General features: G+C 43.3%; 1 protein-coding gene across 1 annotated transcript in view; it reads left to right on the forward strand.

The window, feature by feature from the left end:
* The window catches only part of LOC149440987 (U4/U6 small nuclear ribonucleoprotein Prp31), a 210,285-nt gene that overhangs the window by 76,845 nt on the left and 108,447 nt on the right, over positions 1–24,993 (forward strand). Inside the window, exons 5-6 of the mRNA XM_089657906.1 lie at positions 7,883–8,040; positions 8,159–8,248. Coding sequence (XP_089514032.1) covers positions 7,883–8,040; positions 8,159–8,248 — 248 coding nt within the window. The remainder of the gene's footprint in view (positions 1–7,882; positions 8,041–8,158; positions 8,249–24,993) is intronic.

Genomic DNA, 24,993 nt, shown 5'->3' on the forward strand with positions numbered 1-24,993 from the left:
TTGTACCAATATATTGTTCAAATTTGAAGTTCTTTTAGCAACCATCTGTGGTTTATCACTCACAGTTTGTGCTATTCCTGGATTCATGGTTAGTAAGTGCCAATGTGAATCTAATACTTTTTTTAACTTCTTTCCATTGAAGAAAATAGATGCCGCGCTCTATCAAGACCTATTACCTGTATATAGTATAAAAACTGTATTTGCATTAAATCTCTATTAGCTGCATGATCTTTTATGTATAACCATACATGATTGTAATACCAATAAATACCCAAAAGTGTTGATAATAATGAATAAATAAACTAGAAAAATATATATCAAAATTGGTGATAATAAAAAAAAAGTCTGTGCAAAATTTTTAAAATTTGTGTCCTTCAATGATTAAATAAATATTCAATTAAGAAATAAATATCAAAAATAAAAATCGAAAAATATGGAAAATAAATAAAAGGTAAAAATTCAATGAATTTTGTGCAAAAACGCAAAACAAACTTGGTGCAGAGTTCAGCAGGGATGAAATATCTGTGTGCTCTCCTTCAAATCAGCCTGAAGTGATGCAGGTGAAGGTTGCAGATAGAGGGCTATTATGTAAGCCTGAATGGTCATATGGATCTCTCCCTCCTCAGATCTTTCCTTGATCCAGCCCTTAAAGCATTCCTCATACGGATCATGTAAATAGAGAAAAGTGCATAGTGCTTTATCGTTGATAAAAATAAACACTTTAATATGCGCTCATTATGCACTCACATTGATTAAAAACAATCTGCACTTTGTATAACAGTCGTTTAAAGCGGTGAAGACCAGCCTCTCTGTTGTGCTCGCATACACTACCAGTGTTCGCCGTGTAAGGATGCGTGGTGATGTCACTGCCCCTCCCCAACGCGCATCTCCACAGGGATTTGTGGCTTCGTCCAGGGGATGTAGTAGATACAGTCATGGCCGAAATTGTTGGCACCCTTGATATTTCTCCAGGAAATCATGTATTTCTCACGAAACGTATTGCATTAACACATGTTTTGCTATACACATGTTTATTCCCTTTGTGTGTATTGGGACAAAACAAAAAAAGGGAGGAAAGAAAGCAAATTCGACATAATGTCACACAAACCTCCAAAAATGGGCTGGACAAAAGTATTGGCACCCTTTCACAACTGCGGATAAATAAGAATGTTACAAGCATGTGATGCTCCTGTAAACTCACCTGGGGCAAGTAACAGGTGTGGGCAATATAGAAATCACACCTGAAAGCAGATAAAAAGGAGAGACGTTCACTTAACCTTTGCATTGTGTGTCTGTCTGTGCCACACTAAGCATGGACAACAGAAAGAGGAGACGAGAACTGTCTGAGGACCTGAGAACCAAAATTGTGGCAAAATATCAACAATCTCAAGGTTACAAGTCCATCTCCAGAGAACTAGATTTGCCTTTGTCCACAGTGCGCAACATTATCAAGAAGTTTGCAACCCATGGCACTGTAGCTAATCTCCCTGGTCGTGGACGGATGAGGAAAATTGATGAAAGATTGCAACGCAGAATAGTCCGGATGGTGGATAAGCAGCCCCAAACATGTTCCAAAGACATTCAAGCTGTCCTGCAGGCTCAGGGAGCATCAGTGTCAGCGCGAACTATCCGTCGACATTTAAATGAAATGAAACGCTATGGCAGGAGACCCAGGAGGACCCCACTGCTGACACAGAGACATAAAAAAGCAAGACTACAGTTTGCCAAAATGTACTTGAGTAAGCCAAAAGCCTTCTGGGAAAACGTCTTGTGGACAGATGAGACCAAGATAGAGCTTTTCGGTAAAGCACATCATTCTACTGTTTACCGAAAACGGAATGAGGCCTACAAAGAACAAAACACAGTACCTACGGTAAAATATGGTGGAGGTTCAATGATGTTTTGGGGTTGTTTTGCTGCCTCTGGCACTGGGTGCCTTGACTGTGTGCAAGGCATCATGAAATCTGAGGATTACCAAAGGATTTTGGGTCGCACTGTAGGGCCCAGTGTCAGAAAGCTGGGTTTGCGTCCAAGATCCTGGGTCTTCCAGCAGGACAATGACCCCAAACATACGTCAAAAAGCACTCAGAAATGGATGGCAAAGAAGCGCTGGAGAGTTCTGAAGTGGCCAGCAATGAGCCCAGATCTAAATCCCATTGAACACCTGTGGAGAGATCTTAAAATTGCTGTTGGGAAAAGGTGTCCTTCCAATAAGAGAGACCTGGAGCTGTTTGCAAAGGAAGAGTGGTCCAAAATTCCGGGTGAGAGGTGTCAGAAGCTTATTGATGGTTATAGGAAGCGACTGATTTCAGTTATGTTTTCCAAAGGGTGTGCAACCAAATATTAAGTTAAGGGTGCCAATACTTTTGTCCAGCCCATTTTTGGGGTTTTGTGTGACATTATGTCATATTTGCTTTTCTGCCTCTGTTTTATATTTGTTCCAATACATACAAAGGGAATAAACATGTGTATAGCAAAACATGTGTTAATGCAATACCTTTTTTGTGTGAAATACTTGATTTTCAGGAAAAATATCAAGGGTGCCAACAATTTCGGCCATGACTGTATACTGGTTGTGTATGCGAGCACACCCGAGAGGCTGGTCTTCACCACTTTAAGCGGCTGTTATACAAAGTGCAGATTGTTTTTAATCAATGTGAGTGCATATTGAGCGCATATTAAAGTGTTTATTTTTATCAACGATAAAGCACTATGCACTTTACTCTATTTACATGACCCGTATGAGGAATGCTTTAAGGGCTGGATCAAGGAAAGATCTGAGGAGGGAGAGATCCATATGACCATTCAGGCTTACATAATAGCCCTCTATCTGCAACCTTCACCTGCATCACCTCAGGCTGATTGGAAGGGGAGCACACAGATATTTCATCCCTGCTGAACTCTGCACCAAGTTTTTTTTTTGTTTTTTTTTTTTGCGGTTTTGCACAAAATTCATTGAATTTTTACCTTTTATTTTCCATATTCTTCAATTTTTATTTTTGATATTTATTTCTTAATTGAATATTTATTTAATCATCGAAGGACACAAATTTTGAATAATTTTGCACAGACTTTTTTTTTTTTTTATTATCACCAATTTTGATATATATTGTTCTAATTCATTTATTTATTATTATCAACACATGTTTGGATATTTATTGGTATTACAATCATGTATGGTTATACATAAAAGATCATGCAGCTATTAGAGATTTAATGCAAATACAGTTTTTATACTATATACAGGTAATAGGTCTTGATGGAGCACGGCATCTATATTTTCTTCATTTGTATGCACTGATAACTCACATTTATGAGGGTGAGCAAGATAGCCTGCAATCTTATTGATAGAAGCTGTTTATTATACACCTTTTTGGCTCACAAGTAAATTTATAATATTAACTTCTTTCCATTGTTGTCCATATTTTGTTACGAACCTTACAAGTTTATTTTGGGTTTTTTTTATTCAATTTAGTATTGGTAATCAATTCCTTTCTAGCTTTACATGAAGTCTTGTATTTTTGCTTTTCTCAGGGTTCTATGTGAATAGCCCCTTTCTCTAAATCTCTGATGGAGTGGTGCCGCTTCTATTTGAAATTGAATTTCATCTGTACAGTTCCTTCTAATCCTAAGGAATTGACCAACCGGTATACCTTGTTTCAATGTTTTATGGTGATGACTAGTTGCATGTAAAAGGGTATTCGTTGCTGTCTCTTTTCTAAATGTTTGTTACCAATGTATTCTCATGGTTTGAGAGAGGTAAATCCAGAAAGGAAATTTCCTTATAAAAAGTATATGTTAGTTTAATATTTCTGTCATTTAGATTTAAACTAATAAGAAACTCTTGTAATTGTTCAACCTCTCCTTCCCAAACCATAAGTATATCATCAATGTATCTGAGCCATTGGGTGACATGGCTCTTAAACATTGGTGATGTGTATACTAAATCCTCCACCCATAGTCCTAGATGAAGGCAGGCATAAGCTGGGGCCCAGATTTGTTGATAGAATGTACCCAAAAATTGGAAACAATTTGTGTTAGTAAAAATTCTAAAAAATCAAGAATCAGTTCATTCTGAGCCCCCATTTCTGGATATTGTGCCTCCAGAAAATAAGCTACTGCTCTAAGTCCCCATTTATGGGGAATTGAGGTATATAAGGATTCCACATCTATACCGACCAATAAGGCCCCCTCTGGAACCTCAATATCTTATATTCTAAATAGAACAGTATTTTATATAAACAATATTAATTGTTCTGAAAATACTAATAAGTGATTATTTTATTATTGTCATCTGATGTAATTCCACTATTAATAATATTATCTGAATCTCAATCTATTGTGTGGGCCATTCTCTGATGCTCAATGCCAATCATATTTATTTTATAATTACATTTGGACTAACAATGTAGTGATGACATTTCAACACAAGAGGGCGACAAAATGATGCAAATATGCAAATTTTGCACTATAAATGGAATGAAGAGTTATCCCCTCCCACTTCTGATGAAGGAGGAGGAAACACATCAACATAGTGACATCATCATGCTCTATGTCCTTCCATGCTGCGATATCCATGAGGGAAAAGAGGCAAGCCATACGCCTCCATCTTGGACAAACACGAGGCAAGATAGAAAACCACAAGTATTAATGACTCCCGGGAGTTTATTGCAAATTCAAGTGGCATTAGTTCATTTCCATCGGTGGCAAGTAACCCTTGAATAGAGCTAAGTCATACCTTTGCTATTTAAGTGACACGGGATCTATATGTTTCGAGCTTCAGTTGGGAATTCCAGTACTCTTGTATATAGAGAAATTTTTGGGTCTTTTTTAGGTGAATACTGATTTTTTTTATCTCATAAGCATTATTATATTATGCAAAACGGGACAACCAGTCCTAAGAATCCCTTAAAGGAACCGCCTTGCTCTTACATAAGATACATTTTTGGAGCCCTTTTTAGGCAAGTTACTTGAATGTTTAGTGCCTCAGTGCACAATCAAGATATCTCCACAATATTTCTATAATTTTTGGTATAAAGGAGAACCCATTTCTCATCACCACAGAGGATTTACTCAGATATATATCTCATCAGTGGAAACACTATGGTCTCTATTAGGGTAATTATTTCCTTCATTTGGAAGTGCCCATGATTTTCATGTGAACTTGTTACTACAACATTTGTTTATTTATTTTAGAATCATAATTACTGCTATCCACTGAAAATACCTTATATTAGAAATATCGGCCAATTGTAATCGGCCATACACTGTGAATCTACTTTACTCAATCCAAGTGATGATGATGATCTGCTAAGAAGGTAATACATTATTCTATCTTATTACATGTCTCCATCAGTAGCCATAAGATTTGATAGGATATACCTTGACATTGCAAGTTCATGAAAGGTATTTAGCAAATATTCCAGGACTTTTGTATTCATTGCATATTTATTCTTCAGGATTTCTGCTATTCATGCTTCCATCACCACACTTTGATGAATTGAAAGGAATTACAATGATACCTCTAAGATAGAAGATACAGATTAAGAATACTAAAGATATATTCATATCTGGATTCCATATATGGACTTTCCATAATGAATACAGAAGCAATCTTTGCCAATTTTAATCTGGCTCTTTTTGCCATATATGCAGCTATGTGAAAACGCAGAACGTTTTTTTTTTTTTTTTTTTAATTTTCTGATTTTACTGTCATGATTGACAATGTGTTCACCATGATATAAATGTCTACCTATTCATGATCCATGTGATCTTAATAAAAATAACTGCATCCACTATTATAGTGAATTACTACTCCGCATGGGATTTGTTATATACCGCTTTTGTGGCCGATCTGCCCTTGTCAGCTGCGGTCTATTTATTCTTTTTGAAGCCACTTCAGCGCAACATCTTGTCAACCACAAGCATGCTCCTTGTCTAGATTTACCTATGCATCTGTCCAGCCAACCAAGGAATTCTCTAACTTGGTGGATCTCAAGCCGAGCCTAAACAAAAGGAAAGTGATAACAGATTCTATCCGGATGGTGGATTGCTGCCTATGAGGGAGACCTTATACTGCTTTTCAACACAAGAATTACATGTCCAATAAGTCTTATATTGTTTATGGGACCCTCCTTACAGCAATGTAGCCAGCCTTCAGGACCAAACTTCCTGGTGTTCGTCCCACCTTGCTGGGTCTGTTCCCATTTTGACGGCTCCCTCCAATCCCTCTGGGCCCTGTGCTGCATAGATCAAACTCTCATTTGGTTACATATAGTGTTATGCATCTCTTTTTTTTCACCCTGACCCCCTGAAGATTTTCATTGTAGGCATTGGGATGTGTCTCTTGGCCTCCATTTACCTCATCATAGTAATTCATATACGAGTATAATCCGAAACTTTTTTTTTTTCCCTGCATGGAATATTTTTTTTTTCCTGCCTGGAATATTTTATCTGATATATTGACCAATTTGTAATAAACTGTAAATAGGTTGAGTGGTGAGCGTTAAATTCGAGGTGTTCTTATGATATATTTTTCCAATCATGAGACTATGTACCTCAATGTGAAGTGCGTTAAAGTATCTTAATAATGTAAGGAATACAAGGAGCTCACAAGCGTGATGAATTTCCAGCCCAGACTAAACAATAGGAAAGTGATAACAGATGTCAGTCATTCAGTTTGGGGTGGGGGGAAGGAGTTCGAGTGTTCCAGTCCTTCCCAGTCCATGGAACATGTTCATTTGTGGAAGCCATGATTCCCATCAACATCTTGTTGTTCAGAGCAAACAAAATGGCTCTGCGACACTCAACACCTCCTCAAAACAGAGCAAGTGAAGTGATTCTCATTGCTCCAAAATCATTTCTTCAGTTTAGACTTGACCAGAACTTGACCTTGAACACTCTGAATGGACAGGTTTTGTCCTTGTCCATTTGCTAGCTTCACTTGCCCACGTCAAAATCTTTATACAATGTGTTTCTTGGATCAGGGCCCTTTTTGCAGCATCCTTTCTTGGGACCTCAGCTTTGTTCTGCCCTGTCGAAAGCACTTGCACCCATTAGGGTTAGATAATCTCTCCCACAAGGTAGCCTTCCTGGTTGCCATCACATCTGTCAGGCTTGTCTGAGTTGTGCTCTCGCTCTCATTCCTCATCTGTCATAGGTGCAAGGAAGTCCTATTCCCAAGACCATCCTTTCTTCCCAAGGTGATATAAGACTTCTACCTCAATGAAGTTATAGTTCTTCCACCTTTGTGCCCTACTCCCTAGAACACCAAACAAATTGCTTTTCCTTGTTCACAGGGTAGGTGCCCAAAGGGTATGTTCTCAGAACCTTTACTAGTGTCCAAACACCTGAAGGTAAATGAGCTTTTTGCCCAGGCTCTAAGAATATTCACCTGTCCTGTACTGTTCTCCAAGATATGGAATTTACAGGTAGGTTAAAATTCCTCTTTTTTTTCCTCTGATCTTCAACTCGGTCTAGTTGCCCTATTGCAGTATTTTTCTGAACCACACTGTTTTTATGAATGGCTACCATTCAAATAGAAGGAGAATATTTGATTTTGCCCAATTCCCACAGAACAGTTTTGCTAAACGAATACCTATGCTTTCATTTTTTTAATTAAACACAGCCCCCATTCCTCATAATTTTATTATGTTCAAGACTAAACATGAAAAACCTTTTATTTACCTTTAAAAAAAATAAATAAATAATGCACTTGAACACTTTTTTGGTTATATTGTGCAGCTAGCAGATGGAGCTCTAGATACTGCTGGCTGCACGGTTTCTTAATTTCATTAATTCTGTGCTATAAAGAGAGAGCGTAATGTGAATAATCCCCTGCTGTTCAGTAAAATGAAAACATTATCTACTTGTTTTCTTTTAGGTATAGCTGGTGGTCTTACAAATCTCTCAAAGATGCCTGCATGTAACGTCATGCTCTTGGGGGCTCAGAGGAAAACATTATCAGGTTTCTCCAGCACCTCTGTTTTACCTCATACCGGTTACATCTATCACAGTGACATTGTCCAGTCTTTACCACCAGTAAGTACACCTACTATGCACCTATTTAGCAAATATGTGTCTTCTTTATTACTTCTATCCATATATAATATGTGTGTGTATGTTTGTATATATAATTTATTTACTTTTTTTTTTCCAGGACTTGCATCGGAAAGCAGCTCGGTTAGTAGATGCCAAATGCACCTTGGCCGCTCGTGTAGACAGTTTCCATGAGAGTCCTGAGGGAAAGGTCAGGTTTTAATGTTTGTGTAGTTTATACATTTTAAGGTAGTAGTGTTCTTTATTAACCGTTTGCCGCCCATGTCATGCATGTGTGGAAGCACAGAAGGTGGACTTTAACACCCACACGCTGCACATAGGCATCTGTGGACTGCATAGATTTATGTGCTAAGAGCACACTCCCAGCACAGAAAGCGATCTGTTAAAGATAGTGCTCGGTCTGTACTAATGATCAGAAACTGGTGGGACAGGCTCCCGATCATGTGACCACTGTGACAGCCAGTCACAGTAGTCACGTGATTAGGCAGACCTTCCCACCCCCCCCCAGGCGTGATAGCTTAGTTAAAGGGATCCTGGAGAGGGTGGAAAGGGGTTAATTTATATGTGAATGTAATAGTTAATTGTTCATAGCCTGGATACAACTGCATTTAAACACAAACATCTTCCGTATATTTAACGAGCAGTAATAGAGCTTCAAAACAAGACCTCAGCCACCTTTCTAGATGCTTGAAATGCAAAGTAGTTCATTATGAAAGATCACAGCTTCAGCTTTGAGTACATTTCAGTATGTTTGTTCACCCATGTTCTTTGGTATTAATGGAAGGTTTTGTTGTGGTTGAGTAATTGTGCAGCTATTCCTCTTTAGGGCCCTTTCACACGGGTGATCCGATCAGATCCACCTATCAGTTTTTCAGGCATTCTTATGGATTGGCGGGTGTAAACAGACTTGTGTCTGTGTACACCTGCCTACCTCCAGGTTTGATCAGGCCTGCTAAAAAAAACATGGAGGACTGCGTCCTCTTCCGTTTGGGCATTTTTTATTAGACGTAGATGAGTGAGAGCCATAAATCATTGAATATGCAGTTTTACATTCAATAATTACAATGATACCATACAAAATTATGTCAACATAACAGAGTTCCTAGGTAGCATCCAATGCGTTTCAGAGTAACATTACTCCTCCTTCAGGGTCAAAAAACTCTGTACATAAAACATGTAGCCTCTAAGGACTGAAACATACATTACAGCCATACAATAACTGACAGTTGTAGACAATATTGTTATATAAATGTCAAAATCATAATACTCACAGCATACTGTGATAGAGCATCAATTTTACGGCACGTGTGAAGTAACGTCTGAATGAGAGCAATAATTCTAAGGCCATAATTTAATGTTAATGCTAAACTGATGACCTGTAAAGGCCTTTAAAGCATTGTCTTTTGCGATTTTACAAACTGTCACAATTTTAAGACTTGACATGTTTGATATCTATTTACTCAATGCATTCCCATCTTTTATTTTTTTTCCAAAATGAGGGTATAATATTGTTTTTGTTTGCACTAAAACTCATTTTAGAGTATTTTTTCCTAAAAACTTGCATTTGATAAATGTGCAAATATCGTGCGACATAAAAAAATTGCAATTACCACCGTTTTATTCTCCATGGCCTCTGCTTTCAGAAAAGATATACTCCGAGTTGTTTACAGTAATATCTAGAAAATAAATCAGATTCAGGGAAGTGGGTTTAAACTCTGGTTTCCCCTTAAAGTGATATTAAAGGTTTGGTTTAACATGTTATACTTGCCTGCTCTGTGCCATGATTTTGCATAGACCAGCTCCGAACCTCCTCTTCTTGGATCCCCTGTCGGCACTCCTGGCTGCTCCTCCTTGACCAGTGCCCCCAGTAGCAAGTCGCTTGCTATAGGGGCACTGGTGCATGCTTGCTCCAGAGCCCTGCTCTATGCATACATACGATACATAGAGCTACAAATTGGCCTCATCCTCTGTACTCTCTCCTCGCTGACTGTGATTGACAAGCAGTGGCTCCCTCTGCTGTGTCTCAGCCAATGTGGAGAAAGAGACCTAGGACAGCCTAGGCTCTCATTCACATCGCTGGATTGGGAGAGGGGTGAGTATTGTGGGGGCTGCTGCACACAGAAGGTTTTTTTTTTACCTTTATACATAGAGCTGGATGAGCATCATCTTAGTCTGGCTATCAAAACAGTGAAAATCCGTACCCAGAAAAAGATCTTCTACTATTAAGGGAGCTCCAGAATGCCACATTGCTGGAGTGAAGGTGAGTATAGATTTACTTTAATGTAGTGTGTGCAATATTATTTCTTCACCATCCTTTATGCAGTATGCCACCTGTGAACAGTGTTAAATGTTTGCAATAAAAATTATCTAATAATGATGATATATACCTGAGCTAATTGCAGCATTTATGGTGAAAAAGCAGCTAACACAGAAATGCAGGTAGCATATAAAATAATTACAAAAACCAATATGTAGCGCTTATTCAGCCTGCTCTTACACAAAATGTAATATGGCAATAAATTAGAGTCCTCAAAGTTCATCAAATGTGATTATATTTTATATAAAGCCCATATCTTTTAGAAGAGTAGTGTGCCACCAAAGAGAAGAAAAGAGGATCCTCCACCATCTCCACTCACAGCCTCTTACCAGAGAATGACCATAGGTCATGCGGTAACAGCAAGTATGAATAATCAATGGATGCAATGGATCCTAATGGATCTTCTCCACCAAACACAATTCCACAGCTGGTAACTCGATGGTTAAGATCTAGTTTTATAGCTCAGAGATAATCCAGAATGTATTAATATTGCACTTACAAACAGAAGAAGAAATCAGCATATAAAATCAGTGAAGTTTCCAGCCAACAAAATGGCTGCAGTGCATGGCATGATGACGTCATAATCCGTAGCTCCGTTGTGTCTGATTTTATATGCGTTTACTTATTTTACTTAGCCTCTTACCAGAGTAAGTATAATATCAGTGGTGACGGTGGAGGATCCTCTTTTCTTCTCTTTGGTGGCACATTACCCTTCTAAAGATAAGGGTTTTATATAAAATATAGTCAAATTTTATCTACTTTTTTGAGGACTCTAATTTATTGCCATATTACATGTTGTGTAATAGTGAGCTGAATAAGCTCTACATATTGGTTTTTGTAATAAACATTATTTGATTAGAGAAAAAAAAAGCTAATATTTCTGTATCTCTGTTGTAAACTTTGAAAATTAATTTCTTGTTTAAAGTTCTTTATGGTTTCTTTGGAAAATGTTAATACTTAGTGTACATGATCTAGCTTTAACTTTTTTGCTACCAATGACGTTGGCAGCAGCAGAGGCTTTACACAAACCCCCAACTGCTACAACAGTTGAAAATGCATTTCAGGGTAGATTCACATCAGGTGCGGTGTGGGACTGCATTGGACGGCTATTAAAGCACAGTCCCACTGCACCCCCACCGTAAGACCAGGTAAAATGCCTTGTCTCCAGTATGGCCAGTTCACACTACTGTGTTGCAGTGGTGTGAGGTTGGTGTACTGCATGCAGTACTTTTTTCCCAGTGTAGCGAAATCATTGCATACCAGCCAGTAGACCTTTCTGAAATGTTTGGCATTTCAATAAAGATTGTTTAACAACTTGCGTACCGGGCACTTATACCCCCTTCTTTACCAGGCCAATTTTCAGCTTTCAGCGCTGTCTCACTTTGAATGACAATTGCACGGTCATGCAAGATTTTACCCATATGACATTTTTATCATTTTTTTTTCTCACAAATAGAGCTTTCTTTTGGTGGTATTTAATCGCCGCTGGGCACTTTACTTTTTGCGCTATAAACAAAAAAAGTGCAAAAAATTAGAAAAAAAAAAGTTTCTTTGTTTCAATTATAAAATTTTTCAAACAGGTAATTTTTCTCCTTCACTGATGTGCGTTGATGAGGCAGCACTGATGGGCACTAAAAGGCGGCACTGATGGGCAGCACTGATGGGAATTGATAGGCAGCACTAATGAGGTGGCACGGATAGGCGGCACTAATGAGGTGTCACGGATAGACGGCATTGATAGGTGGCACTGACTGGCATCACTGCTGGGCACTGACTGGCGGCAATGCTAGGCATTGACTGGCACAACTGCTGGGCACTGACTGGCAGCACTGCTGAGCTGCACTGGTGGGTGGCACTGGTGGGCACTGCTGGGTGGCACAGGTGGGTGCACTGCTGGGCACAGGTGGGCGGAACTGATGGGTGGCACTGCTGGGCACCGATCATCAAGGCACTGATCATCAGTGCCCTGATGATCGGTGCCGATCCTGCTCTGACAACTGCTGGTTCTCGGCAGCACTTTCCTCACGCTTTCACAGCGTGAGGATAGTGCAGCCGAGAACCAGCAACTGCATTTCCCGGTGATAAGCGTGTAATTGGACACGGCTGATCAAGTGGTAAAAGGCCGCTGTGATTGGCCTTTTATCACACCACGTGATCAGCTGTGTCCGTAGGACACAGCGATCATGGAGATCGCCGGCGGCGCGCCCCCGGGGGTGCGCAAGATAGCGCGCTCTGGGAGGACGTCATATAATGCCTTTTGTGAATGCACATATGAGAACTTTTGTGAATGCACATTCCACAGGAGCTTTGGTTGCTTCTTGGTCCGAGAGCTGGTGCCTCACCAGAACCGATCTGTAAAACGGTCACTTGGTCTAACTTTTTGACCTATGTTGAGCAATATCACCTTGACCTCCTTTCTGCTCAAGAATAGGCGTTTGGTCGCAAGATCCTCCAGGCAGTGGTCCCTCCCTAGGCTGGTAAGTTCTTGCTCATTGTTTCATGGACTGTCCTGGAAGATGAGCTGAGAAAACCAGAGTTAGACTTTCCAGTAACTCCTTTTCTGGGAGTCTTCCAGGAAAGCCATATTTCCCACCCGGCTAAGTCTTTGATTATGTGTTTGTTTTACAGTGCTGTCTTATGGGTCTCATGAATATTGAAGGAAAGGCCTGGAGAACTTTGTTTTAAGTAGTGGGGGTTTACGTGTTTCCTGTCCCAGTAAGAGGAGCTCTGTTTTTTGGCCTCTTCTCTGTACTCTCCTCTGCTGCTTTAGATACCTCTGTTCAGTCGGTTGCTTACATCCATCTGGTTGACAGCTTTCTGTGACCTCACATCTAGTTTGTGCATTTTTGTTGCTGGGATTCTGGTTATCTTGCATTACAGCATCATCATTTTGCGCCCCCCCCTTGTGGCACTGGCATTTTCCGTATTGTTTGGCCATCAAGTTGGTTATGTCTGTAGCCTTTGAGTGACACCGTATCGCACCAAGTACGGCGCCAATCTGTGGAGTGGAACTCTGATCCCATTTTCTTACAAATCACCAGTGACTAATTAATATTGCAACAATATTACTTGCAGTATATAGTGACTTTCCTTGGTACAGAGATTACTTCATTTACAGTCCCCAAGTATCCTTTTTGAAGTGCTACCACTTGTCCTACATTTTGTATTTAGATTCATATCGTGCTCTGGTTGGCAGGGAGAGTGCGGGCTTTTAGCAGTGAAAATGCTGATAACCCTCCCCCCCCCCCCCCCCCCTCAGTATAACCCAGAATGACACAGTACAGGTTACAACACTGTAGTAAATTCACTGTAGGTGAAATAGTTTTGCCCTGCAGAAGGAAGGGGGAGTCGCTGGCATTATCAAAGGTGTTTAAATCTTTGTGTTAATGTGCCTTGTTTTAAAAAAAGAAAAAATTGCTCTTTACATAATTTTTTTAACCATATAGTAATATGACGGACGCAAGGTGGTTCTCTCGTTCTGGGAGGACGTCATATGACGTCCTCCCATTCTCACCGCGCATGCGCGGCTCGCGGAGCGCAGCGATCGGCGGTGAGCTGTGTCCCTCGGACACAGTGGATCACCAATCCATGGAAAGAGCCGAAGATGTCAGCTTGGTCATGTGATCAGCTGTGTCCAATCACAGCTGATCACATGTAAACAGGGAAATGCCAGTTATCGGCATTTCTCTCCCCACGAGCTGTCACGCTGACAGCTCGTGAGGAGAGGAGAGCCGGTAATCGGCATTCCTCGGAGGGGACATCTACACAGATCATCAGAGCACTGATGATCAGTGTGCCGTGATGATCTGTGTAGCCCCAGCAGTGCCACCTGTCAGTGTCCATCAGTGCCAGCTCTGTGGTCATCCATACCACCTGCCAGTGCCCATCAATGCCACATATCAGTGCCCATCTGAGCTGCCTTTCAGTGCCACCTATCAGTACTACCTATCAGTGCCAGTCAGTGCCACCTATCAGTGTGCATCAGTGCCACCTAACAGTGCCAGTCAGTGCCGCCTATTAGTGTGCATCAGTGCCACCTAACAGTGCCAGTCAGTGCCACCTATTAGTGTGCATCAGTGCCACCTAACAGTGCCAGTCAGTGCCACCTAACAGTGCCAGTCATTGTCGCCTATCGGTGCCATATATGAGTGCTGCCTTTCAGTGCCCATCAGTGATGCCTGTCAATGCCCATCACTGCAGCCTCATTAGCGCACATCAGTTAAGGAGAAAAATCATTTACAAAATTTTATAACAAAAACTAAGAAAAAACTTTTTTATTTTCAATGGTTTGTGGTTTGATTAAGAAAAAATAAAAAACCCAGAGGTGATTAAATACCACCAAAATAAAGCTCTATCACAAAAAAAATGATAAAAATTTCATATGGGTACAGTGTTGCATGACCGTGCAATTGTCATTCAAAGTGCAGCAGTGCTGAAAGCTGGAAATTGGCATGGGCAGGAAGGGGGTGTAAGTCAGCTAGTTGTTTGGTACATATCAATGCGGATCTTTTTCTTTAGAAGCACAGCACAGTGTGTTTGCATGATTCTGTGAAAATATGTGGCTGACTCAAATAGTATACATTTACAGAATGCTGTGGGAGTGACAGTAAGCAGATTCTTTCCAAACAGTTATTCTACAAAGGCTGCCAAGACACAAGCGTGTCAAGTAATTTGCAAATACATATGCTGGTATTGGAGTTTTGAGGGATACACCCCCTAATCAAAAAACGTCCTCCAGTTATCTTAGTTGTGCTCTAGTTTTCTTTTTCCCTCTTCCTCACCACAGCTACTATTACTGTACTGGGAGTGTCTGTTTGCTTTAGGAGCACCAGCTGGCAGTGTTTGCCTGCTTGTGGACATTACACACTACACACACCCAAAAAATCTTCAGAAAGTACACATAGCATGTGTAGAATTCACGGTGCTGTGTAAATTCAGCAGGTATAATATCTGCTTCTGTCTCAGTCTGTTCAGACTGTAGATAGATATAAAGTATCATTGCCACTTTTGCATCTACTTAGTGCCTTGGAGACCTTATGTGTGGACCAGAGACTGAGGACCTGAAATGCTGACTTGAGCTCTAGCACCACAGGACCGTGTTACAGTTGCCACATGCTGCGGCGGGAGGGGGATGTTCTGTATTTCCCTGCCCGCTCTGTGTTTCAGCGCCTCACCCCCCCATGGGTTTGGCTGGGGGACAGCACGTGGTAGGGCTGCCTATCCAGACACGAGGCTGCGCCCTCCCTCCTCTTCCTACATGACTTCTGCCTTTGCCTTGTCCTTGTGCAGGAGACGGCTATGCTGTAGCCTGGCGCCCTTCCCTTGTTTCGCCACTGGGGGGTGGGGCCTAATTGGCGGTCGGTCCAGTAGCTCAAAGGAAAGGAAAGAAAGGAAGCGCCATCTAAGTGCAGACTGCAAAGATAATTTTAATAAATCAACGATCATAAACGCATACAAACTGGAAGAATGTGGTTTGTGAAATAAAAAGCCTCTGGGTCCTGGACCTGTGTCCATATCGGCATGGTGGCAGGCTGGAAGCGATGTGCGACAAGCAGAAGACACTGTCTGGAATCCCAGAAGACGCTCGGAACCAGCATGGTAAGCACGCTCGTGTCTGGTGGAAGTGACATCAGCAAGGACTGGAACAACAGATTTGCAGAATCACTTTGAGCTCCTGGTTCCTTCTATTGGCATAGTGCAGTATAGCACTGAAGAGCTAATATATAATAATCTCCGGCGACCGGAGGAGTGGAGGACTACAGGGGACAACAATGCCTCAGAGTGCAATTATTGACTATTTAACACAAAGAGTTCAGCACATGGGTATATCACATGGAAAAAATATGCATTATAAAATTTTGCAAATGAGAATATAAAATATACATATATGGAATATTTAGGAATACATAATAAAAAAAACTCAGACCGTAACCAAAATATACACACATTTGGATTGCTACATATTTTTTTCTCATACGTTCATTGATGGACACATTTGCTTCTTCTATTCATAACCAAATAGGGTTTTATAGCCCCATCTACAGGAGTAGGACACCTGGAAGGAAACAAACGTGGCACCTCCTATGGGCAGTCCTCTCTGGGCATAAAACCCCCTCTCTGCTATAGGCCTCCACTCATGCTGCCTAGTGTCTTTAGGAGTATGGACCTGTTGTTTTGCTGGGACTTGTGGTCCCATAGCATTTTTTTTTTTACAGAATTTTTGCCTATTCTCCACAGAGATCTATCAACAGTGAGGCTGGGCGATGGGATGGATAATCTAGATCCAGTGGTCTCCCCAGTCAGACTGCTAGCTCCGCCCTTGGTCGATCGCAACTATGTCCCATCCTGGACTGGGGCGGCCAGCGAGTTAGTCTCGTGGGGACATATATGACCAGGCTCCTATAGTCTGTGTCAGTGTTACCCCTGGCTGACAGCCCCCCATTTCGGTGGAGAGGAGGATTTGTCATGGGAGTGTTATCCGCATACTCAATGACTCGGTAAGTAGCTCTTACCCCCTTCTTACCCTCAAGGTCGCAGAGCAGAGCGCAAGTACTCCTTGGGGCGGTCGGTCCCTCCTGGGTCTCCATCACCCTCTGGGCAATAGTGGCTGATCTCCATACCCTTCCCCCACCTACCCTACTCTCTCCTTGTGTGTATGGCAGACCTCGGGTACTTTGTATGACCCCCTTGGGTGGTAGTGGGTCCAGGTTGGTCAGTCCTCCCCATTGAGCTGTTGTTGTCCCACTCTTTAGGACCATGAATGTTGGCTGGTTGGAGGACATGCTGTAGCGATGCCTTTCCTGCTCTCCTGGGCTCCTGAATAACCCAGTCGCACCCTGCTCCCCCTCATGGGCTGCAGCGGCCATCTTTTGGTGGATCGGCTCTTCCCTGTATGGACCTCCCTACCCCTCCAGGAGTGAAGGGGGCCCTGTGGCTGTTAGGATGCGGGGGGGGGTGGCTCCATGCGGCTGCCCGTCAGTGGTGGTTTTTGTGGGCAGCTTGCGGGCGAGCGCCTCATGCAGTCAGGCAGGCCATGGCCTACTAAAAAACAGGTGGCCAGAACCGCCATCTCCCTTGGGGGCATTTTCCCTCTCCTAACGTCACTTTCGGCTCAGAGTCTCCGGGCTGGGGGTGGATGTGCTTTGGAGGGGGCCCTCCTCTTGCTTGGGTGACGCTCGGCTAGGCAATGCGGCCTTGTGGGGTCATGTCCAGTGCCCTCCCTTCCCGGCCTGTGTCTGGTGAGAGGGGTGCCTGCGCCAACCATTTTCCTTGAAGACATCTACCTCTCCCAGCTGTTCTCCATTCTCTGCTCCCCCTACTTGTCAGCTGGTTTAGACAGGTGTCAGCGGAGTGATGGGAAAGAGTACTGTCTTCAATCCAGCCAGCATCATGGTCAACCGCTGCAGTGGGGCTTTCTGCTGCCTGGCAATTCTAATCTGCCAGCACTGAGGTGTATCAGGAATGGGGGTGTTAGTGCCAACCCTGTTGGGGGTCCCTACCACCTTATTCACTTGATTCTTTGGGGCTGGACAGCTGTCCCTGTTTATTCTGCATGGGTAGTGTGGGGTCCCTTCCTGGTGTTTGTGGACTGTGGTGGGGTACCTGGGCTGTACTGTGTGTGGATGTGCTCCTGTCCACAGGCCAGTGGAACTGTCCCTGCTGGTTTCCTTTTCACTCATGTATGTGTAGTGGATCCACCCAGGGGGATACCTGTGTTGTCTAGACGCCTCCTACCTTCCTGCCTTCTGAAGGTGTCTCTCTGCCCTCATGTCCTGGACCCCCTGGGGTCTCAAGTATCTATGCTACTGGTGGTGGAGTCTCCCCTTTACATTTGAGAGGATGGAATCTGAAGCAGGTTTCCCGGTTGGCATACATCATGCTGATTCACACTGGTCCAGAGCATCCAGTATGTGCTTGTTGGCTGTGCCCCTGACTTCTAGTGCATACCTCAAGTGTATACAGAATGGTCCAATGATTTAATGACATTTGTGACGTGTCCCTGGATGTTGCACCATTCCTCTACAGACCTTTTGTTTCAGCAGTGGGCTGTGCGGGGCCCTTGGCTCAAAGGTTGCTCTGCTACCCAGCCTTTCAAATAGGCCTTGGCAGTCCTGCCCTTCCAGGGTGTCCTACTTTTTGGGGCTACATTTGAACATGGGTAATGAGCCGCAGGAGCAAGACTGAGTGTCCTCCATGGCGCATGAGCGGATTTTTTTTTTTTGTTTCCCTGGGTCCTGACCAGGGTTCAAAACTTTTTAGGACTCCAGCTGGCAGTGCCAAGTGATCATGGTCCCATATGCAGCCCAGACCCGCAGCTCATTTCTCCTAAGCATAGAGGTCCACTCCCATTCTTTCTAGTGTGTGTGTGTGTGTGTGTGTGTGTGTGTGTGTGTGTGTGTGTGTGTGGCGGGGGGGGTCATCTTGTGGTTTTCGGGCCCAAGAACCTTTCTCATCATCGTGCTTATCAAGATTTTGGCCAGTCCGGGTCTTGTGTAGACTGGAGGATTGCTGTGAGCGATTACCTGGACTACTGCTTCTGGAGACTCATTCATTGCATCCCCCGGATACTGTGGAGACCATCCTCTACAGGACTTCCAGTGGATTCTGCACCTCAGGAAGTCTGTTAATCTTCTCCAAGTGGCTGGAGTATCTGGGGCTGATTCTCAATTTGGAGCAGGCTGTGGTGCGCAGGAGGATGGGAGATCAGCGGTCCTACTATTCTTGTCCTGCAAATGCCGTACCTGTGGTTCTGCATATAGGTCTTTGGCTTGCTAGTGGCTACGCTTTGAAGCAGTTCCATATCTCCAATACCCAGTTCCATATGAGAATGCTGCAGATAGAACTATTTTCCACATGGAACTCGTCTCTGCTTCCCTGCATGTTCGTTTCTTCTGGAGCAGTTGACAAGGGCCTCTATTTTCTAGTAGCTGCGGTCTTGGACTCTATGCACCAGGAGGTCCTTCCTCTTTGTTGAACTGTGGCCTCTACAGATGCCAGGCTGGGGAGCTGACCTGGGATCGGAATCATCCAAGGATCACTGGCCTCCGGGAGCAGCTTGACTGCCCTTCTAGCTCTTGGAGCTTCGAGGGATCAGGCTGACACTGATGCTTAGGACGGTTTGCCTGAGGGGTTTGCTGCTCAGGATCCTCTCAGACAATGCTGCCACAATGGCTTATATCAAGCATCAGGTAGGTATGTGAAGTGCAGCAGCGGCGCTAGGAGCATCCCACATCCTAGGAAGGATGGAAAGGTCTTTTCTAGCTCTGTCCATCATGCACATTTCAGGTGTCGATTCCTGGCAGGGGTGGGTTATCTCAACTTTCTGATGCTGGGCCAGGGAGAGTGGCCCCTCCATGCGGAAGTGTTCCATCAGCTTCCTCGTTGTTGGGGGCGCCTGAGTGGATCTTCTGGCATCCTGCCTTAACTGGGAGGCTCTGAGGTTCATGGTAGGCTCATTGGCCTTCTTACGGACATACCGTTTGCGCTAGATGGTGCCTTCGGATCAGTACAATCTCATCTTCACCCTTCTGCCCCTTGGACTGATTCTTCGACTGCTGTGTAGGATAGATGTCAAAGGCATACTGGTCTTTCGGGTAGCTCCAAACTGATTTAGCCATATGGGACGTCAATGTGGTGTGCCTGGGGGCAGCAGCTTCCTGGTGGCTGCCTCGTTGGGAGGACCTTCTTCCCAAGGGCTAGTCCTCCACCCTGCATTAGTCACTGAATTTGAAGGCTTGGCTATTGAAATCCAGATCTTGAAAGACTAAGGGTTGTCTTGCCTGGTGATACAAATAGTGATATGCAAACTACTCCCAGAAGAGTTATCATTACACCTGGAAAGCTTACATCATTAGTTGCGAAGCTTTGGGTTTCCATCCTAGCTCCTGCTCAGTGGTAGAGTGTTGGCCTTCCTTCAGCTTACGTTGATGGGAAGCTGGCTTGGAGTATGATCAGGGTCCAGTTTCTGCTCTGGCTGTTTTTTCTTTCTGCGTCCTTTGGCTACGTATTCCTTGGCTGCAATAGTTGAGCCAGTTAGCTCATTTGGTTACAGCATGGTGCTTGTAATGCCAAGGATGTGGATTTGATCCCTGCAAGGACCATTGCCCTTTTTACCACCTATGCAAGGGTTTTGTCTGGTGTTCTGTGCATCCCCCGTTGTCACCAGAGGCCTTGTCTTTGGTGTTGTCGGTTCTTCAAAAGCCTTTCTTTGAGAGCATTCGGGATATTCCTTGCTTATGGTCTTGCGGCAGGTTGCCTTTCCATTGACTATTCCATCGAGTGGGTGTTACCGTTGGCAGCTTGTCCTGTAGCCACCTTATTTGATCCTGTACGAGGACAAGGTGGTGCTTTGGACATCCCCTTTCTTGTCCTCCAAAGGTGGTGTTGGCTTTACATTCGTACAAGGGCATGGTCTCTTCTGTTGTCCTCGGCCATCGCCACATTAGGAGGTGGCTTTGTTCTCCTTGTATGTGCTTCATGTTTTTTGCCCATACCTTTTTGTGACAGCTGCCTTCTGGAGACCTGAGTCGCTCTTGTTTTCACTGACAGTCCGAGGAATGACATTGCGACCTCTCCTGCCTCTATCTTCTGGTAGATCAGCAGACAATTGTTTGGGCATATGCCATTAGGGGGTGGGATCCTTCCTTCTACGTGTCAGTGTACTCCACAAGGGTGGTTTCGCCTCCTCTGCTTTCCAACATCAGGTGTCTGTTTTCTCAGGTTTGCAAAGCAGGCAACCTAGTTGTCTGTGCACGGTGTGCTATGTTCTGCACAATTGATGTGTTAGCATCCTCCAATGTTAGTTATGGCAGTAGAGTTTTGCCAGCAGCGGTTTAGCACTCTTGGGTGTCTCTTGGGGTCATTCAGAGTGTTGACATGTTGCCCTAGAGTTTTTCTCCATTAGTTGGTTTACCCATTCCTCAATCTGGCACTGCTTTGGGACATCCCTATTTGGCCATGAATAGAAGAAGCAGCTGTGTTCATCAATGAACGTAAGAGAAAACTAGATTTTTTTTTTTTTTTTTGTTACCGTAAAAATTCCTTTCTCTGAGTTCATTGAAGTTTTCTCCTTTGAGACTGTTTGTGACTGGAGACCTAGTGCCCAGAGAAGACTGTCCATATGAGGTGCTGAGTTTTTTGTTTGTTTTTTCCCCTGGCTTTTGTATCAACCTATGGCCTGGGCTTGTGGCACTGGCTGTATTCTATGCAGGTGTGGTTTCCAGCAAAAAGGGGCTCCTGCTACGTTCCATGCGCAGTAGGCGCATGTCTGTATTTTTTTCCTACCTGTTTGTACTGGGGGAAGAAGGGGGCCCTCAGACTGTGGCCTTCATTCCAGCGTTGTCACCTTTTGACCTGTGTCATGTTTTAGATCAAGAATAGTGTTACATGTGTGCTTACCAATCAAAAGACCATATATGTAGTATCCCCTCTCTTCAATTAAATCACTGTATTTAAGCAGAATTAATGTTTGCCATACATGTAACATAAAGACATCCTAACAGATGGAAAGGGTCCATTCCTACAAGTACACGGACACACATGCAGACACTCACAAGGAAGGCTTGAAGACACATTTGTACAGGTATTCACATACTGACAAACATAAACAGATGCATTCTCCTTTAGCACACAAAATTTAAATTCCCTTACTCCTTGGAGGCTTAGACACGTTACTTGGAGCTGAAGCAAATGGAGAAGCACACATGCTTTTATAAGCTTTCATAAGCTTGTTACATTTTTAGAACTTCTGTTTTTATTTCCTATATTTTTGTTTTACCTACACTAAGCCATTACTGTTCAACACAATTTTTGTCACAGACCTGCTCTGACCTGTTTCATATGTAATTTTTCCTCTTGTTTGCAAATATGGTATCAGGAGTTTTCTATCACCCATACTTCCGGAGTTATGCTCTAGGAAAATTTGTACATTGCTGTTAATTAGCCATTACAGTTTTGTTTGGGTAGAACAGAGGTTTAATACGAAAAATTCCATTGTTGTATGTTGTCAGCCACAAGCAAAAATGCTGAGTCATGTATTTATAATTACCTGGCCCCTTGCCCTAATGGCCTGGCTGATGCAAACAAAAATGCTGAGTCGTGTATTTCTATGTGAGTGGGACAGTAGGGACAGGAGAAATCATTACATCAGGAAACAGTGGCCAAAGAGAACATCACTAGTCCCAGGACAGAAAAATGTTGCACATGACCCACTTGTAGAGCTGAATAAAGTATATCTACCTCCACTCCATATAAAGTTGGGTCATATGAAGAACTTTGTAAAAGCAATGGATAGAAGTGGACTTTGATTTACATATCTAAGAAAGACATTTCCAAGGATCAGTAAAGCCAAGATCAAAGAAGGGATTTTTGTAGGACCTGACTTTAGGAAACTGATGAAAGATGAAAACGCTGACGGTCAGTTGAATGAAACTGAAAGAGCTGCATGGAAGTCCTTTAACCACTTGAGCCCCAGAGGATTTACCCCCCTTAATGACCAGGCCTTTTTTTGCTGTTTGGCGCTGCACTAATTCAAATGATAATTGCGCGGTCATGCAATGCTGTACCCAAACGAAATTTACATCCTTTTTTTCACACAAATAGAGCTTTCTTTTGGTGGTATTTTATCACCTGTGCGCTTTTTATTTTTTGCGCTATAAACAAAAAAACCACGAAAATTTTGAAAAACAATATTTTCTACTTTCAGCTATAAAAAATATATCGTAAACTCAAAGTTAGTCATAAATTTAAGCGAAAATGTATTCTGCTACATGTTTTTGGTAAAAAAAATCCCAATAAGTGTATATTGATTGCTTTGTGTGAAAGTTATAGCGTCTACACGCTATGGTATAGATACTGTAATGTATGCCTTTTTTTGCTATACAGCGCTGCACTAATTCAAATGATAATTGCGCGGTCATGCAATGCTGTACCCAAACGAAATTTATGTCCTTTTTTTCACACAAATAGAGCTTTCTTTTGGTGGTATTTGATCACCTGTGCGCTTTTTATTTTTTGCGCTATAAACAAAAAAAACACGAAAATTTTGAAAAAAAACAATATTTTCTACTTTCAGCTATAAAAAATTTATCGTAAACTCAAAGTTAGTCATAAATTTAAGCCAAAATGTATTCTGCTACATGTTTTTGGTAAAAAAAATCCCGTGCATTAGCGGGCAAACTGGCGCTATCTAGGAGGGGCGCTAACACTAATACAGTGATCAGTAAAAATCTGTTCACTGTAATCAATGACACTGGTGACAGGGCAGTGAAGGGGTTAACTGGGGGGGGGGGGGGGCGATCAAGTTGTTAAATGGGATTTCTGGTGCACTAGCGGGCAAACTGGCGCTATCTGGGAGGGGCGCTAACACTATCGGAAGTCGCCAGCGACACTGATACAGTGATCAGTAAAAATTGGTTCACTGATCAATGACACTGGTGACAGGGCAGTGAAGGGGTCAACTCGGGGGGGGGGGGGGGGCGATCAAGGGGTTAGACAGGATTATTGGTGTATTAGCGGGCAATCTGGCGCTATCTGGGAGGGGCGCTAACACTATCGGAAGTCGCCAGCGACACTGATACAGTGATCAGTAAAAATCGGTTCACTGATCAGTGACACTGGTGACAGGGCAGTGAAGGGGTTAACTGGGGGGGATTAAGGGGTTAAATGGGATTACTGGTGTACTAGCGGGCAATCTGGCGCTATCTGGGAGGGGCGCTAACACTATCGGAAGTCGCCAGCGACACTGATACAGTGATCGGTAAAAATTGGTTCACTGATCAGTGACACTGGTGACAGGGCAGTGAAGGGGTTAACTGGGGGGGGGGATCAAGGGGTTAAGCGGGATTACTGGTGTACTGGCGGGCAATCTGGCGCTATCAGGGAGGGGCGCTAACGGTATCGGAAGTCGCCAGCGACACTGATACAGTGATCAGTAAAAATTGGTTCACTGATCAGTGACACTGGTGACAGGGCAGTGAAGGGGTTAACTGGGGGGGGGGGGGCGATCAAGGGGTTAAACGGGATTACTGTTGTACTGGCGGGCAAACTGGCGCTATCCGGGAGGGGCGCTAACTCTATCGAAAGTCGCCAGCGACACTGATACAGTGATCAGTAAAAATTGGTTCACTGATCAGTGACACCGGTGACAGGGCAGTGAAGGGGTTAACTGGAGGGGGGGGCGATCAAGGGGTTAAACTGGATTACTGGTGTACTGGCGGGCAATCTGGCGCTATCTGGGTGGGGTGCTAACACTATCGGAAGTCGCCAGCGACACTGATCAGTGACACTGGTGACAGGGCAGTGAAGGGTTAACTGGGGGGGGGGCGATCAGGGGGTTAAGTGTGTCCTAGAGTGTTCTAACTGTAGTGTAGTGCTTGTGTACTCACTTTTTGGATGTCTTTTTCTCTGTCTGGAACGGAATGTGTCCAGGCAGAGAAGAATGACATCATATCCTGCCCTGTGTATTTGTCAACACAGGACAGGATAGGACAGGGACCGATCATGTGATTTCAGCCAGAAATCACTGGCTGAAATCTAATGATTGATCCCTCCTGGATCAAATCGTGTCACCCGCGGGTCGGCGGGAGTGCGCGCGCGCCCCCTGCCGGCGAAAGTGCCGG

Source organism: Staurois parvus, unplaced genomic scaffold (assembly GCF_062004578.1).
Source record: "Staurois parvus isolate SC_StPar_1 unplaced genomic scaffold, SC_StPar_1.0 ptg001040l, whole genome shotgun sequence".
Taxonomy (NCBI): Eukaryota; Metazoa; Chordata; class Amphibia; order Anura; family Ranidae; genus Staurois; species Staurois parvus.